The sequence below is a fragment of the Eleginops maclovinus genome, chromosome 20 (assembly GCF_036324505.1).
Source record: "Eleginops maclovinus isolate JMC-PN-2008 ecotype Puerto Natales chromosome 20, JC_Emac_rtc_rv5, whole genome shotgun sequence".
Classification (NCBI taxonomy): Eukaryota; Metazoa; Chordata; class Actinopteri; order Perciformes; family Eleginopidae; genus Eleginops; species Eleginops maclovinus.
In genome coordinates, this window is record NC_086368.1 from 17,623,318 (window position 1) to 17,639,037 (window position 15,720).

Sequence of the window (15,720 nt, forward strand, 5' to 3'; positions counted from 1 at the left end):
GGCCAGCAGTTATACTTATCTGATCTCTTTCAACTACCAAACCAGCTATTTCAGACTATAAAATATATATTGGAAGCCATTTCAATACTGGAAGAAAAATCAATATCATCCAACTAAATGTTGTAGTTTTTAACAATTTGTTGATTTATTGTGATTATTACTGTTAGCAGATGACCACATTTGGATCTGATTCAAAATGTTTTGCATTTGTTTAAATATAACACTATGTTGTGCGATGTCCCATAAAAAAAACTGGGGTTCAGCTCTGGTTTAAAAAAGAACATGGATAACATTGTATGACATCTGTGAAACTAATAAATACACAAATCACACCACACCCTGCCCAGATGTGCTAAGATATTGTTTAGGGGAAAACACAAACTACAGTCAGTGCCAAAAGTCTCCTTTAAAAATGCTAAAACAAGGAGGGGAAAATACAGGATATCAGGACAAAATGAGTCGCCACTAAACGGGTTATTCATTGTGAAAATTAATCACCTTGATTGGCTTAATAAAGTTATTCAAACTAGCGTTATCTGAGAAGATATAAATTAATCTCTGAACTCTTTATTTCTTTAATAGAATGGCGTTAGCACCATCTAGCGGTCATCTACGCTACCCAAGTTATTTACAGTACAAATCCACCTATATTAAAGCAAAATATCTCACAAAATAAACTGTTGATCTACCAAGTGCTGTGACGGTGTAGTGCATGGTTACCTTTTCAGGATCATCGTAATATACTCCGATTGATGAAAGCTTTGGTCCAATACGATGAGACTCCTTGAAAAGTTGTCTGCAGTCTTTGTAGGGTCCTTCTTTAAATTTATAAGCAAATGTAATCTTCTTTACGGGAGGAGAGCCAGTTAGTATGATGATGTCTGAGAATAGTCCCGACCACCAAATGTAACCAGCTACCGTTATAAGACTTATCAACACGCTGATGAGCACACACAGACCGACAAAGTCGGGCATAATAGCTTAGTAAACAGCCAATATCGTAATTTAACTTCTTCTGAACCCTTAACACATGTGTTGCAATTTCCCAAAACCCTTTTAAATGTTAAAGAAAGTTTTGGATTGGTTTCAGTTAGCAATGTGCTTGAATTAAATAAAAAGAGTACATATTGCACAGAACTTCCTGGAAAGTACCATCTACGCCGGCCAAAGGGGGGGATTTTGTTACAAATAAACTTGTAAAATTCGTCAAAGGAGAACATGCCCTCGTCGAAAACAATTTCATAATTTAGATATCGATGGTAATATGTACATGCAAAGTCAGTAGTTGCTCAGGTAATTTGATAAACGTTTAACAAAATGCCACCTTTTATAATGGATAACCTAGAGATTATTGTGTTGCCCATTTCGTCAATGTTTAATTTTGGTAAATTATATTATGGAAGTAAAGTACTATGTTTAAAGTGAATGATCAGAAACACATAGTTGACTATTGAGAAGCGCTGGTTTAACTGATTTACCATAGTAACAGTAATAGTTCATTATAAACTAGGCGATCCATGGTCATGGCAAGCTATACCTTGATGGCATTCTGAGTTTAATAATTGCAGTATTGACCTCTCACAACGCTTGCAATAGAATCGTTTTGGTATTGGCAACAAAACAAGGAAAAATGTTATACATTTGAAATAAATCAGCACTGAAGTAGTAGTTTGAAATGCAACCTGTTCCGCCCATAAAAAAAATGAGGGTTGGACTTACAAGGAACTTGATAACATTGGACCGCCTAGCTCAGATAAACCGAATGCTTCTTTCTCCTTAAATCTAACTTGATTTTGTAATTATTATTTGTGAGAATGGCAGGAAATGTGAAAAGGTTTTACGACCTGACAGCTAAGATGCTGTCTGGAAAAAGCTTAAGTTTTTCTGCCCTGAAGGGCAAAGTTGTTCTCATTGAAAATGTGGCGTCTCTTTGAGGAACAACAACCAGGGACTACACTCAGATGAACGAACTCAATAGGCTTTACTCTACAAAGGGACTTGTAATTCTGGGTGTACCCTGTAATCAGTTTGGTCATCAGGTAAGTTGATATAGGCAACTGTTTACAAATGGTATGATTTTGCATATTTTGAACACAATCTGATGTGTCTTCAAGGACCATAAAACAGCTCACTTTAGGCCTATTTGTATATCATAGACATCAGAATATATAACAAAAGCCAACATGTAGGCTACTGTTTAATAATGCAATACATGTTTGTAACTTAATCAGCAGATTGCGTTTGTGTTTGGGTTGTGTAACAAATGTGTTAATGTTATGTGTTATAAGTACTAATGCATTGCTGTAGTTTTGTTGTAAGATATATGGTTAATTTTTACCTACTTTAAACATACTGTTGGTTAGTTGTAGCATACTCTTAATATTATGCTATTAGATGATCATGTTTCATGTAGAAACTGAGTCTGCAAAATAACCACTTACTTCAGCTGTCCAATAAATATGAGTTAAAATTACAGTATTTTCTTCTGATAAACAGCACAGTGGAGAATAGGTATAAAGTAGTATACGATCAAATACAAACTTGTGTATGCTTTAATCAACCCAATGTCCTTATGAAATTAATGTTTCTTTCTTTATTATAACAGGAGAACTGCAAGAATGATGAAATTCTAAGGTCTCTAAAGTATATCCGTCCAGGAAATGGTTTTGAACCTAATTTCCAGCTCCTTGAAAAGGTGGATGTGAATGGAAAGGATGCCGATCGCTTATTTGTATACCTGAAGGAAAAGCTTCCATTTCCCTGTGATGATGCCATGGCTCTTATGACCGACCCAAAGTATATCATATGGAGTCCTGTTAGTAGGAATGATGTCTCCTGGAACTTTGAGAAGTTCCTGGTTGGACCTGATGGAGAGCCTTACAAGCGCTACAGCAGAAATTTCCTTACCATTGACATTGAGACAGATATAAAAAAGCTACTGAAGAGGGTCAATTAAAGTGTGTTACAACATACATATGACGAGCCTGATCAAAAAGATTAATTAATGTTTGTTTTGGGTAGTTAATCAGGTTTTTCCACCTTCCCAGTTGAAGACAATTGTAATAGCCTACATGTGTGATATGTACTGTACACTATGGTAGTTCAGCCTATTTACTCAATGAAGACACTCTTTGAAACAATGTTGTGGGGAGTGTCTGATGAACATGTAAAACACTGACTGCCTGACTGTGTATAACCCATATAACAATGGTTCTTCATTGGGTTCAAGAGATTTAAAAATGTTATTCCATTTCTGTATAGGCTACTGTATGCAGAGCTGCAAAATAAAAATGTGGTGGCAACTATAACAGAGGTGAACAGTAACTAAGTACTTTACTCAACTGTACTGTAAGTGCAATTTAGAAGTAGCCTTCTTGAATTTAACCTGAACTTTTTCATTTAGTGCTACACTACCAAAGGACACATGTCTTATAACTTTTGTTGCACGACTTCAGTTAAAGGAAGAAGCTCATTATTTATCAGAGCAGCATTAAGGTGATTATACAGAATCCATTTATATAATCCAATAATATAGTATAGCCTATAACTATGGGTTTTAAATTAGTACATAATTAGAATAACGTGCTTAATGTGATATTTAAATAAAGTGTCTGTTATTCGTATTGTATTACTTCCCCAATATTGAAAAGAGAAACAGCGGCACTACTCTGTCCTGTTCTTCCTGGTTGAAGGCAGGGGGCTATTCTTGATTGAACGCTACGCAAAACCTCGACTCCTCCAAAATGGCTGGCCAGGAAGATCCAGTGCAGAGAGAGATTCACCAAGATTGGGCGAATCGAGAATACATAGAAGTGATAACGAGCAGCATCAAAAAAATTGCCGACTTTCTTAACTCATTTGGTAAGCTTTTTACTAGCACTAACGCGGACGTAGATGTGGAGCTAGCTGGTTCGGGTAACATTAGCTCAGCTGTTGCTAGCATTGATGTTGATGCTTTCAACGGCCACTCCCAGTTAGCTTTATCGTTAGCTGTGAGCAGGTTATTGTTTCTCGTACAATATCGTAACAGCTTGATGGCGTGTGTTAGACAGTTAACTTAACGAGCGAAATTGACTAATACATGTGGAAATATTTGAACAACATTACTGGATAAGGTGCAGTTATCAGACCACTGCAAACGCTAGTCTGCTCGGCTGTCAATAACGTAATACTAGCAGAAGCATAACAACCCATTAACAGTGACGTTATTAATTAATATCAATTGATCAATGTTAATGTTAAATGGCGTGATTGGTGATGGTTAGACGCTAATTACAATGTATCCAATTCAGATATGTCGTGTCGATCACGATTGGCCACCCTCAATGAGAAGCTCACAGCCTTGGAGAGGAGGATTGAATACATTGAGGCGAGAGTAAGTATGCTGCAATTCAATTTCATTGTCTATGTATTTTTCAAAAAGATATAACCATTACATAATTTGTATGTGTCGTTACAGGTGACAAAAGGAGAGACCTTGACCTAGAAATCATTATGGGAGTTCATAACATCCCTGAGCTACCTGATCACCCCCCTCCCTGAATTTTTGGAATAAGTGTGATGGATTCCACCCTTACTTTTTTTGAAACCTTGTGGACCATTTTTATATTATATGGTTTTGTGGTTTTTTTTTGTTTTCTCAAGACACTTGTGTATAGAACATATGGGTCTGTCTTGGGTGACTCGAGCATCATCAATGTTACAAAACTAAAGTTAGCTCCATAGGTATTTGTTAAAAAATATTTTGAGCTCAATTATGGATTTGTTGTCAGCACAACATGTGTTGCATACAGTGTCATTACCAGATTTAAGATTTATGAAAGGGGAATTTCCTTGTGTGCCAAGAATAATTAATTGTCTAGTCATCTTAATTGAGGACCTGCTTGTACAGTGAACTGTTTGGTGATGTGTCAGGTTTTAAATACTGTAATAAATGATAAACGATTACTTTGTTTCATGTTGTATGTTCCACTAGTAGGTTAAAAAACATTGACCAGGTATGTTGACACATTGAAAGAGATTTAAATATCAGTAGATCATTATATAATCAATCAGACAAGACACAAATGTACAGTGCAAGAGCTTGACAGCCAACAAAATAATTTAGGTCAAATTTTTATTGAAAATACAGGATTAGATAAGATAAGATGTACCTTTTTATTAATGTGGGATACAGTGAAATTTAGCAGTAATATTCTTCAGGTACATTTATTGCAATTAACTTTAAAATGCCATCCAGTGAACGTATTAAATGGATTTGTTGCACATGTTTATAGGATCAGATGATAACAAAAAATATTCTGCAGAATAAACAATATTATTATATTCTGCAAATATAGCAAACTGAAGACCTGCAAACCCAGTAAAATGGCCGAAAAGAAAATATAGGTGTGTTTTTGCCCGTAGTTTTGTCTTGCAGGCTGCACTTTTGTTTTAGCATAGGCAGCCACCAAGCTTTAACAAGCTGTGGCTCCAGCCCCAACTGTTGATGTTCTGTTATTGTAATCTTCATAGAAACCAGTCAACATTATGGACGGGGAAAAAGTCCACTCACAAGCCCAATGAGCATCTTTGAGCCAAAAGGGTAAGTGCTGCCTGTGAGGCAAACACGGGGCTAAATGTTCCTACTTCCCACAATGCACCGGGTTAAACACCAATGCATCTTGGGACAAAGAAGGTGCTGTCGTAGTGTTGTGCTGAGTCCTTGAACGTGAGATGAAGCTTTTCCCCACGATTTTAAAATATATTTTTGATTAATAACTAGTGGGTAAAAACATTACTAGCAAACTGCACTGGTGAGTCATTGCACTTTCACACAGGAAACTGATACATTTATAAGGCTTTTCCCGAAAGTTAGGCCGGATCCATGTTATGGTCTATTAGCAGTTCGTTGTGCTCATGCTAATTCAGCCAATTCGACTTTAGTGGGACCGTTTTAAGGCATGCTAATTCACTCAAAGCACAACATTAAACCGAACCTCTTGGCTTGCTTTCTTTCTAGAATCGTGCAGTTGCATTTGGGAGCAATGGGAGCAGATAAAAGGTGAGTTACTGTTAGTAATGTTAAGCCCTGTCGCTGTTCCCCACAGTAGGTGTGGCTAACGTAAATTCTTCCAAAAAAAACCGAACGTTAAACGTAATCAAGAAGACATACATTAAGTACGTTTAACATTTAATGTGTAAAGTTATCTTTGGACACTATGTAGTGGTGAACGTAACAAAAAGTAATACATACTGCAAATGATAAACATGCATGTGCATTTAAAATGGATGTGATTTACCAAATAAAATGGGATAATACTTTATCAAATGTTTCATACATTTAAAGCTGCTTTGATCCAAACTGTTACGTTTTCAAAACACAGCCATGTGTCTTACTACTCACCCAAAAAATACTTGTATTTATCATTAAAAAAGAGAAAAAGTGCTTAAACGTGGGGGTAAATGTAAGTGGCAAATATACAAAATATTGTATAATGTGGTGTTTCTCTGTAAATAGTTTTGGTGTGACAGAAGACTAAAAACAATGTTTGTGAACACTAAATGTTGCAGCATTTAATGGAAGTCATTGCCCCAACAAAAGGGGGAATTTACTAGGTTAATTTTATGTGTAATATTTATTGAGGAATTATGTTAGTGAGTTTTCTGATTCAAAAGTAGTTGTTTAAATCCTATTTTAAGAAATATTGTACAATTGCAGACTAGTCAAACTGATGTATTGCCGTGCTTTTCAATGTCCTCCTTAATAGACTAAGTCGAACCGAGCGCAGCGGTAGATATGGCTCTGACGCACCCCGGGATGATCCAGAATGGCGCGACAGACGAGACCAAGAGCGTGATCACAACCCGCGTCGCTGGGGTGAAGAGAGACGCAGTGATCGGTTTGAGGGAGATCGTCGAGCATCAAGAGACAGTCCAGAGGTAGTTATTCTATAGTCCTCGATTTATTGGTAGTATAATGTATTAGTAAAAATACTGTCAACATAACATGTTCACAATTCACTGATGCACACATCTGTTTGTTTTAAAGCAAAGAGAAAGGAAAAGACGCAACAGCGATAGATCAGAAGATGGGTATCACTCTGATGGAGACTTCCCAGAGCAGGATTACAGAAGGGAGCCTGGGGACGAGAAGAAGAGCAAAACTATCATGCTCTGGGGTCTCGCTCCTCATATCACTGAAGACGATGTACGTATTAAGTTCTCTTCTGCAGATGTACAACCTCTTTAGTGGTTTTCATCTGGTTTAATCTGTGTGCACTACTTATTCTGTTAGTAATGCATTATTTAATGGGGTCAGGTTTCCAATCATAATATTAACATACTGTCTCATTGTTGTTCAGATTTGTTTTTCCATAGACCAACTGGAGGGACCACAGCCAGTGGATGTCAGGCTGATGAAAAAGAAAACAGGTGAGACTTTGAAACATGACGGACCTCAGCCTCCCCCCCAGGACAAATCTGCTTCCATTCAGACCCATTTTCCCATAGCAGCTAGCAGAGAATAGTATCAAGGATTTAAAATGTTGCTATAAGACTAATCATTTCAGTTTACTAAGGATCTTTTGAAAGGTAAGTAATAGCAACAAACTCAGTTTAACCAGGAACCTAATTGGCAAACACACTTAGTTGCTAAGTGTGTTTTAAAACAACGATATTCAACAGGAAATGTTGCTATGGTAAAACTCTTAAAGAGCGGCCTTTTGTATATTTAACAGGGCCTGGGTTATGAAGCAGTTTGTGGAAGAGTTTGAATAATTTGCCCATGGACTCTTAACTAACACGCCTCCCGTCTATATTTGAATGCTGTCTCTAGGTATAAGCCGTGGTTTCGCCTTCGTGGACTTTTATCACTTGCAAGATGCTACACGATGGATGGAGACCAATCAGGTTGCTTCACAATCGCCAAGTCTAGTTTTAATCTTGGGGATCTGGAAAAAAAAAATAACCCAAAAGGCAACCAAAGTGCATTGAATGAGTTGTGTAGAAGTGACAGATCTTTTTGAAAAAAACTCATGGATTGTTTATCACAAAGCAAAAAGATGTGATTTTTGCTACAGGAATAGAGGTAGTTAAATACATGATTTACAACCAACTGTTATACTTTTAAAAAAAACATTTTTTAATTGTCATAGTATTAGCATCACAGCTTGACTCATATTGAGAGGTTCTCTCCTGTATGTGCATTCAAGATCCTTACTTGCTGATAGAGGCATTATCAGTGATATTTCTCAGTTGAATGTAAGCGCAGCCTATTGTTTTATAGCCTAGCACTCAGTAGATGAGGATATTTTTAGCTTGCTTTGTTCTTTTTCTTCTTAAAAGCACTCAAGAAATGTCTTTTAGGGTCACATTGTACACTCTGCTCCAGCTCAGCCTGGGCACTCGGGTCCCAAACACCTTAAACCCTCTACACATCATGCTCACATATACACCATGTGCCTGTCTTGTCTTTTTAACACAAAGGCTATCTGTTGGGGGTCCCTCTCCCCCTTCTCTCCCTTCCAACACTGCTTGCTCTATTGATAAGACGACTTCCCAGGAATGGTTGTGACTTTTTTCGTCTTCTTTCAGAAACGTCTGACCATCAAGGGGAAAAGCGTGGACATGCACTACAGTCACCCAAGAAACAAGTATGAAGACTGGCTCTGCAACACTGTAAGTTCATAATATATCTTGGTTCCATGGCTACATTTTTCAAACCATGTTACTACAGAACACTTCTCACACTCACACACATTCTTATAAGTATATATGCTAGGCCCATCAGTTAGAATTGTTGCAGTCCTGTTAGCTTACGTTGTGGTACACCTACATTTGAATTAGCGGTAACGGTTAGGTTGTGTCTCAGGTAAGTATGGTATGCTGCACCAATATAGTTGCCTGTTTTCTGAGGCAGCACTGTTCAGGGCTTTAGTAGGTGTATAATAAAAATGATGTGAACGGTTACTTGCAGTGTGGCCTGTACAATTTCCGGAGGAGGCTGAAGTGCTTCAGGTGTGGAGCAGCCAAAGCCGGTAAGTAGTTAAATCAACAAGAGGCCAAAGACTGCAGACATCCAGACAGCCTGAGGCAACAGTGCTGGGATGCAAAGCAAAGTTTGTGTTTTTGGTGTTGTAGAGGCCTAGTAAACCAAATGATATGGATGTAGGTAAAGTGCATATAGGAAACAGCATGCATTTTTTTCCTTTCTACCTGACAATAATACAAAATTGGGACAAAACTAAATACTTTAGTTTACGAAATAGGCTCTCTGATTTATAATTTTAAACACTTCCTTAAGGATAGTGACGCAACACTTTAAACCCCATTTCCAGTTTCTTAGTAACACATTCCTGAACGTGATGTTAATGCAATATTTCTCTTCTGTGATTCTCTCAACAGACAGTGAAACTAGCAATAATCCTGGAGCGTCTGAAACTCAGCCCAGCGGAGATTTCTACGGCGACAGTAAGGACCTCTCTTGTTTTTTTTTGATGCAATGTCCTACTTGGTTAGGAACAAAATATACCCCTCACTTACTTTGTGAGATTGTTCTTAAACATAGTCTTCTTTTTTTTCTTTTCTTGACAGCAATCATCCTGAGAAACATAGCTCCTCTGGCCACCGTAGAAGCCATCTTGACGGCCCTGGCACCATATGCTAATCTTTCATCCAACAACATCCGCCTCATAAAGGACAAGCAGACTGGCCAGAACCGAGGCTTTGCCTTTGTCCAGCTGTCTTCTCCTCTGGTGAGGCATTCTTGAACGTGTACAATTTACTGTTAAAACCAAACGCTTATCACTTTATTAAAGTTTCTCGTTGAAGAACTTGCCACCTCATTGATGTCTGAATATCCCTCCCGTTCACAGGAAGCCTCTCAGCTGCTAACCATCTTACAGGGACTGCAGCCGCCTTTAAAATTGGATGGGAAAACTATCGGGGTGGATTATGCTAAAAGCGCTAGAAAGTGAGTATAATAGGGTAAATTGTCTATTTGTTTGTAGATTTACCTACATCTATGTTCTTAACTTACTCATTTCCAAATCAGAGGTGGGGATAAATGTTTGTTGGCTTATTCTTCCCTTTGCCTGTGTCAGGGACCTTTTGCTACCTGACGGGAATCGTGTCAGTGCCTTCTCCGTGGCCAGCACAGCCATTGCTGCAGCCCAGTGGTCTTCAAGTCAGGTAGGCCACTTTAATGTCAAAATCAGCTGTTTATCATCTTCCCGTTTCAGGCTCATAACCCATGCTTTACCATTCTAGCCCCAGCAGAGCTCAGATGGAATGTCGGAGTACAGCTACCTGCAAGAAGGCTATACTCCACGGGCACAGGTTAGTAGAACAAATGAAGCAAACATTGTACGTTGAGAGCAGATGCATTGTGATTGGTTTCAATGTGTTTTTAATGGTGCCTTCAGTAATTAATGGTACTGTAGTATCATCTAATGGCAGCTATAGAAGACTACAGCACGTGCTTACTGACCATTATATTCATCGCCTCAGAGATAAGACACCACGCTGTATCTGTATATCCTAAAAACCTTACACATCGGCAGGATACTTCATCCTCATTTGAGTAAAAAAATACAGCGGTTAGGTTTTAATTTAATTAATTACTTTTTTTTTAGGACTACCAGGCTTTCTACCAGCAAGCAGCAGCAGTAGCCAGCACCTCCCAGGGAAACGGGATTCTAGGAGGTAAGAGTGGCTTTCACGCCTTACATAGATGTTGGTGCAGTTTCTGACCCTTTTATGCTGTAATATAACAATTTGGTATTAGTGAAATATAGTATTATATCCGATGACATGCAGCTTTGTTTTCACATTTCAGCCGCCCCAGGTGTAAAGATGGTTCCAACTGCAGCTGGAGTAGTGATCGCACAGGGTGCACAAGTCTACCATCCCCATATGATGGCCCATCCTGCTGTTCAGGTAACATTTTGGTCATTCTGTAAATACACTTGTAATAATACTGTAGTACTCATTGAAATGTATAGTGTAACAATCTCTAAATAACCATTTATTTATTTTCAGGCATTGTCGCTTGCCCAACAAATGGAGGCTAACGCCCACACAGGACATCTTCCCAGCATTGATGCTTCATATGTTCCTGTCGGCCTTTTAGCCGCGGCTGCTGTGAACTCTGCCGGTGCTTTACAAACCTCAGGACAGTCGGCTGAAGCCAGCACTGGTAGGAGAACACGCATTGTTTACACCTGTTAAAGTGTGGTGTGTGCTAAGATTAAATCCTCTGCAGATCACTGCTATGTGTTAATATAATGCATGTATACTAGTTTTTCCCTGGGGAAGTTGAAACGGAGACTTTTTTTGTTAATATCAAAGTAATATCTACAGCCAGTCTTTGAGATGACTAACTGAAATGTGGACCATGCAGCAGTACCTGAGATGGCTTTCTATTACTGCTGAAGCTATAGATTAAAACTCAAAAGGTGTAGAAGGACTCCAGTTGGGGAAGCTTGTGAGATCATAACCTAGTCAGATCAGTAACTGCAAAAGTTGTTAATAGTTTTTGTTTTAAAATCAACAGTCCCTGATACGTCGTCCTATCAGTATGACGAGTCCTCTGGCTACTATTATGATCCACAAACTGGCCTCTACTATGACCCTAGCACTCATGTAAGTATTCCCTCGACACCATGTGTGAGTCACGTGGTTTTATGTTACACTAAGTCACAGGAGTTCAAATTGTAATTATAACGTACATTGGTGTTAATTTCTTTTCAGTATTACTACAACTCTCAGACTCAGCAGTATCTGTACTGGGACGGTGAGAAGCAATCGTACGTCCCTGTCTCAACCGACGCGTCTGCTGGAGCGAGTGATAACGCAGCATCAGGCAGCAAAGAAACTAAAGAGAAAAAGGAAAAGCCCAAAAGCAAGACTGCTCAGCAGGTACTGGGATGTGAATCCTACCTCAGACATTTTGCCTGTTCAGCATATGGCCTTTCATTCTTTAACTTTATTGAGCCCTTTTTTTGTTAAGATTTTCAAATGTAAGACTTATTTTTCTTGTCCGTTGATTCTTTCAGATTGCCAAAGACATGGAACGGTGGGCTAAAAGTCTCAACAAGCACAAAGACAACTTCAGGGGCAGCTTTCAGCCCGTTAGTCATGAAGAGAGGAAGGAGGCAGCTGCTGCTGATGCTGGCTTCATACTTTTTGAGAAGAAGGTAATCCACAAGGATTTAATATCTGACCTTGTTCTGCTGCTGCATTTTTCTGCCTTGGACTACAATATCCTTAATGGATTTATTAATTCTTGTTTATTTTTTTATTTTTTTAGCAGGCTGGAAGTCTAGACAGACTAATGCCAGAGGTACAGAGGGGCCCCGAGGAGGAGCCACCAACCAGCTCAGCCAGCTCAGTCAGCTCAGCCAACACATCCAAGGTGAGTGTTTCCTACACTTCCTTTGATTTGTATCATAAAGAAGTAATTATCTAATACATTTTAGTGCATTGTAAATATAGGTATTACATATTACCTTCAGCTCCAGAAAAAATTAAGACAACTCCAAATCTTTCTTAAATCTTGATCTCTACATGTATGGCAGCCATTCCAGTGTCTGTTGAATTCCAATACAGAGAAATATAGTCAGTAGTTTAAAGAATTCAATCCAAAAAATGTTTAATTTAACTAAAAGACATGCCTATAAATAATAAAAGAAAAGAAAATGAGAATGCTGAAGTGGTCTCAATTTTTTTCTGGGGCTGTATGTGTTCCTGTTAACAACACTAACACCCGCCTTCGCCCGTTGGTTAGTGTGGCCTGGTGGCAGCTTACAGTGGAGACAGTGACCCTGAGGAGATCGTAGCGGAGCCGGACGGTGGAGAAGGAGGCCAGGACAAGATGACAGACTGGAAAAAACTGGCCTGTTTGCTGTGTAGGAGACAATTTCCCAACAAAGAGAGTCTAATTCGACATCAGCAGCTTTCTGACCTCCACAAGGTAACACCACACAATGTCTTCATGCCTTAATGTGGAAGTCTTAAGGTATCCGTCAAGAAAGCCATAAGATCATTCACTAATAAGGGTATTCATCTTCTCTAGAAAAACTTTGAGATTTTCCGAAGATCTAAAATGAGCGAAGCAGAGCTTGAAGAGTTGGAGAGAAAGGAAACTGAGGTTTGTCTAAAAACAGAATCACCCAACTGCGAGGGAGTCATATTGTTCCCCTAATCGATGTGACTGCATTTTATATTTCTTTTCTTCTCCTGCTGGTAAATAGCTGAAATACAGAGACCGTGCAGCTGAGAGGAGGGAGAAATACGGCATTCCTGAACCCCCAGCGCCCAAAAAGAAGAAGTTCAGTCAGCCTACACCAGTCATGTAAGCCACTTAGTTAATTACTGTCTGGTATAATAAACTGTTTCCAGCCCCTTCTTAGTAATGTTTAAATCATGAACGCCTTCTGCCTGCACAGTAACTACGAACAGCCCACTAAAGACGGCCTTAACAGCGACAACATTGGGAACAAAATGCTGCAGGCCATGGGATGGAAGGAGGGTAAAGGGCTCGGCCGTAACCAGCAGGGCATCACTACACCAATTGAGGTATTAACAGCAATAGCCTGGTGTCTGTATCCAGTACCCATGTAAATATCTAAAAGGTACTGAAGTTTTTGTTTTTCCTCCTCAGGCACAGTTGAGAACAAAGGGAGCTGGACTTGGCACTAAAGGCAGCAACTACAGCCTCTCTGCTTCAGACACGTACAAAGACGCGGTCCGCAAGGCCATGTTTGCTCGCTTCACTGAATTGGAATAAGTCGTTAGTCAAACTCAAATTAGGAACTACCCTGTTGCTCCTTTAGTAGTTTCACCCTCTGTATGATGCCTTTGGTCAAAATGATTAGACTTCACTATATCACTAATCTGTAATTGAGGCATATCAACCTGGTGAAAACATAATTTATAAATTGTACATAGGCTAAGTAAAATTCACACATCTCTTGTTTACATAGTTCTCTTGTTTATTGCCATCATTTCCTCAGCATGTTAAAATAAATTGTACAGTTTATACAAAAATGTTTGTTCGTACAGAAAATAAATGACAATGAACTTGCGTTTTTTTAAAAGTTTTATTCATCACATCATATAAATACAAAGGAAGATTTAAAACTAGTTACTGTGCAATCAATCAATTAAAATGCAAAAGAAGGCAAATCAAAGATCACCATCACTCTGGCGCAGAATGTTAAGTGATGGCGATTCTAGATAGCACATCTTTATATACACTGCCCGGCAAAAAAAAAAAAGGGTCACAAGCCTGTGGAGGGTAGTGCTATGATGGGGTTGCTGCAGTTGGTCTGGTCTAGGTTCAGCAACGTTATGTGCCCAAAGAATGAGGTCAGCTGACTACCTGAATATACTGAATGACCAGGTTATTCCATCAATGGATTGTTTCTTCCCTGATGGCACGGGCATGTTCCAAGATGACAATGCCAGGATCCATCGGGCTCAAATTGTGAAAGACTGGGTCAGGGAGCATGAGACATCTTTTTCACACATGGATTGGCCACCAGAGTCCAGACCTGAACCCGATTGAGAATCTTTGGGATGTGCTGGAGAAGACTTGCGCAGTGGTCCGAATCTCCCGTCATCAATACAAGATCTTGGCGAAAAATAAACGTGACATTTCAGAAGCTTGTGGAAACGATGCCACGGTGAATGTGTGCCGTAATCAAAGCTAAAGGCTATCCAACGAATATTAGACTGTGACTTTTTTTTTTGGCCAGGCAGTGTATATTGCTGCTGTATAACATTTCACTGCGAATGCCACTTATTTTGCTAAGGTTTGCTTCAAAATTGTGTGGCAGTATAATGTCCTGGATTTAAACAAAAATGTAGGATAATGAAACTGCAGTTGGTTTGTGAATTTTAATATTGAACTCTAGTAGTCTAATTTTCAGTCATGAGGGCACAGGAGTGCCAAAGTGAATTATCCGGGTTTATTAAAACACTTTGTTGTTTGTCTTGTAAACTACTCTTGCCTCAGACGGGGTGCTTGGAGCATATTTGCTCATATTGTTTAGTTTATTTTGCTGACCACCTGACCTGCCTCATCTCCAATAAAGCATTTAAACTATAGAACGGTTTGCTGTAAGCATGTCTTCTGTGCGAATGTCAAGCTGCTGCAGTGAGACTGTGCTTGCACTAGAGGACACAGGTGTAGAGCCATGTGCTGACTGGCCTTCACCCTTCTGAGGTTCAGCAGGACACCAAATGTTTTCCCGCTCCTCTAATTTTGTTGTTGACCTTGCACTCAATCTTCTTTTGAAGCCAACACCAATCATTAATTTTCTAAGTGACACAAATACAGACCCAGATTCTATGTTTATCATGGTAAACTGTCTGTTAGTTGCAAAGCTGGAAATCTTTCTGGTCTCTTTAACTTTTAAGTTATTTTTTTTGTAATAATATACACACTTTTAAAGTCTTTATCTTGGATGATCGTTGCAAGATTATTATTGGTGTATATGAAATTATTGGAGTATTTAGATACGTTGTTAAACTGCTCGAAATGTTATGTATCACCTCTATTAACCAAACACCACTGCCATTCTGTAATTCCATTTATTCCCCTCATCCACCCTCTAGTTTAGGTTGAAGAAAAAATCCACTTGTGTTATTCCTATGTATCTTGTTTAAAGAGATCATTGCCCTGGGAGTTCAAGGTCTTTGTTTGTGCGAGACGAGGAGAAAATGAAAACATCCTAT

The 15,720-nt window shown here is 38.9% G+C and overlaps 3 protein-coding genes and 1 pseudogene across 3 annotated transcripts in view; 3 read left to right on the forward strand and 1 right to left on the reverse strand.

The window, feature by feature from the left end:
* Window positions 1-1,123, reverse strand: part of LOC134882265 (testis-expressed protein 264) — a 28,952-nt gene extending 27,829 nt beyond the window's left edge. Inside the window, exon 1 of the mRNA XM_063909883.1 lies at window positions 721-1,123. Coding sequence (XP_063765953.1) covers window positions 721-975 — 255 coding nt within the window. The 5' untranslated portion in view covers window positions 976-1,123. The remainder of the gene's footprint in view (window positions 1-720) is intronic.
* A 583-nt stretch (window positions 1,124-1,706) lies between these two features.
* LOC134882895 (glutathione peroxidase 2-like) lies at window positions 1,707-3,308 on the forward strand (annotated as a pseudogene).
* Window positions 3,309-3,607: 299 nt separating this feature from the next.
* On the forward strand, window positions 3,608-4,947 carry brk1 (BRICK1 subunit of SCAR/WAVE actin nucleating complex). The gene is made up of 3 exons (XM_063910907.1): window positions 3,608-3,861; window positions 4,293-4,375; window positions 4,460-4,947. Exons 1-3 carry the CDS (start codon window positions 3,744-3,746, stop codon window positions 4,484-4,486), a joined length of 228 nt encoding a protein of 75 aa, XP_063766977.1. The 5' UTR covers window positions 3,608-3,743; the 3' UTR covers window positions 4,487-4,947.
* A 701-nt stretch (window positions 4,948-5,648) lies between these two features.
* On the forward strand, window positions 5,649-14,065 carry rbm5 (RNA binding motif protein 5). Its single transcript, XM_063910579.1, has 25 exons — window positions 5,649-5,795; window positions 6,002-6,043; window positions 6,750-6,921; window positions 7,031-7,189; window positions 7,344-7,413; window positions 7,817-7,890; window positions 8,575-8,658; window positions 8,957-9,017; window positions 9,385-9,450; window positions 9,574-9,734; window positions 9,855-9,952; window positions 10,083-10,170; window positions 10,249-10,317; window positions 10,614-10,683; window positions 10,817-10,917; window positions 11,020-11,176; window positions 11,534-11,622; window positions 11,731-11,898; window positions 12,036-12,176; window positions 12,290-12,394; window positions 12,767-12,952; window positions 13,055-13,129; window positions 13,233-13,333; window positions 13,428-13,557; window positions 13,643-14,065. Exons 2-25 carry the CDS (start codon window positions 6,027-6,029, stop codon window positions 13,766-13,768), a joined length of 2,568 nt encoding a protein of 855 aa, XP_063766649.1. The 5' UTR covers window positions 5,649-5,795; window positions 6,002-6,026; the 3' UTR covers window positions 13,769-14,065.
* The last annotated feature ends 1,655 nt before the right edge of the window (window positions 14,066-15,720 follow it).

Excerpts from the sequence above, each read along its gene's own strand:
- brk1 (XM_063910907.1), top strand. The coding sequence starts at position 3,744 with ATGGCTGGCCAGGAAGATCCAGTGCAGAGAGAGATTCACCAAGATTGG. Across the intron at positions 3,862-4,292 it reads CGACTTTCTTAACTCATTTG|ATATGTCGTGTCGATCACGA; the intron begins GTAAGCTTTTTA and ends TATCCAATTCAG. Across the intron at positions 4,376-4,459 it reads TTGAATACATTGAGGCGAGA|GTGACAAAAGGAGAGACCTT; the intron begins GTAAGTATGCTG and ends GTGTCGTTACAG.
- rbm5 (XM_063910579.1), top strand. Across the intron at positions 10,318-10,613 it reads GCTATACTCCACGGGCACAG|GACTACCAGGCTTTCTACCA; the intron begins GTTAGTAGAACA and ends CTTTTTTTTTAG. Across the intron at positions 12,177-12,289 it reads TCATACTTTTTGAGAAGAAG|CAGGCTGGAAGTCTAGACAG; the intron begins GTAATCCACAAG and ends TTATTTTTTTAG.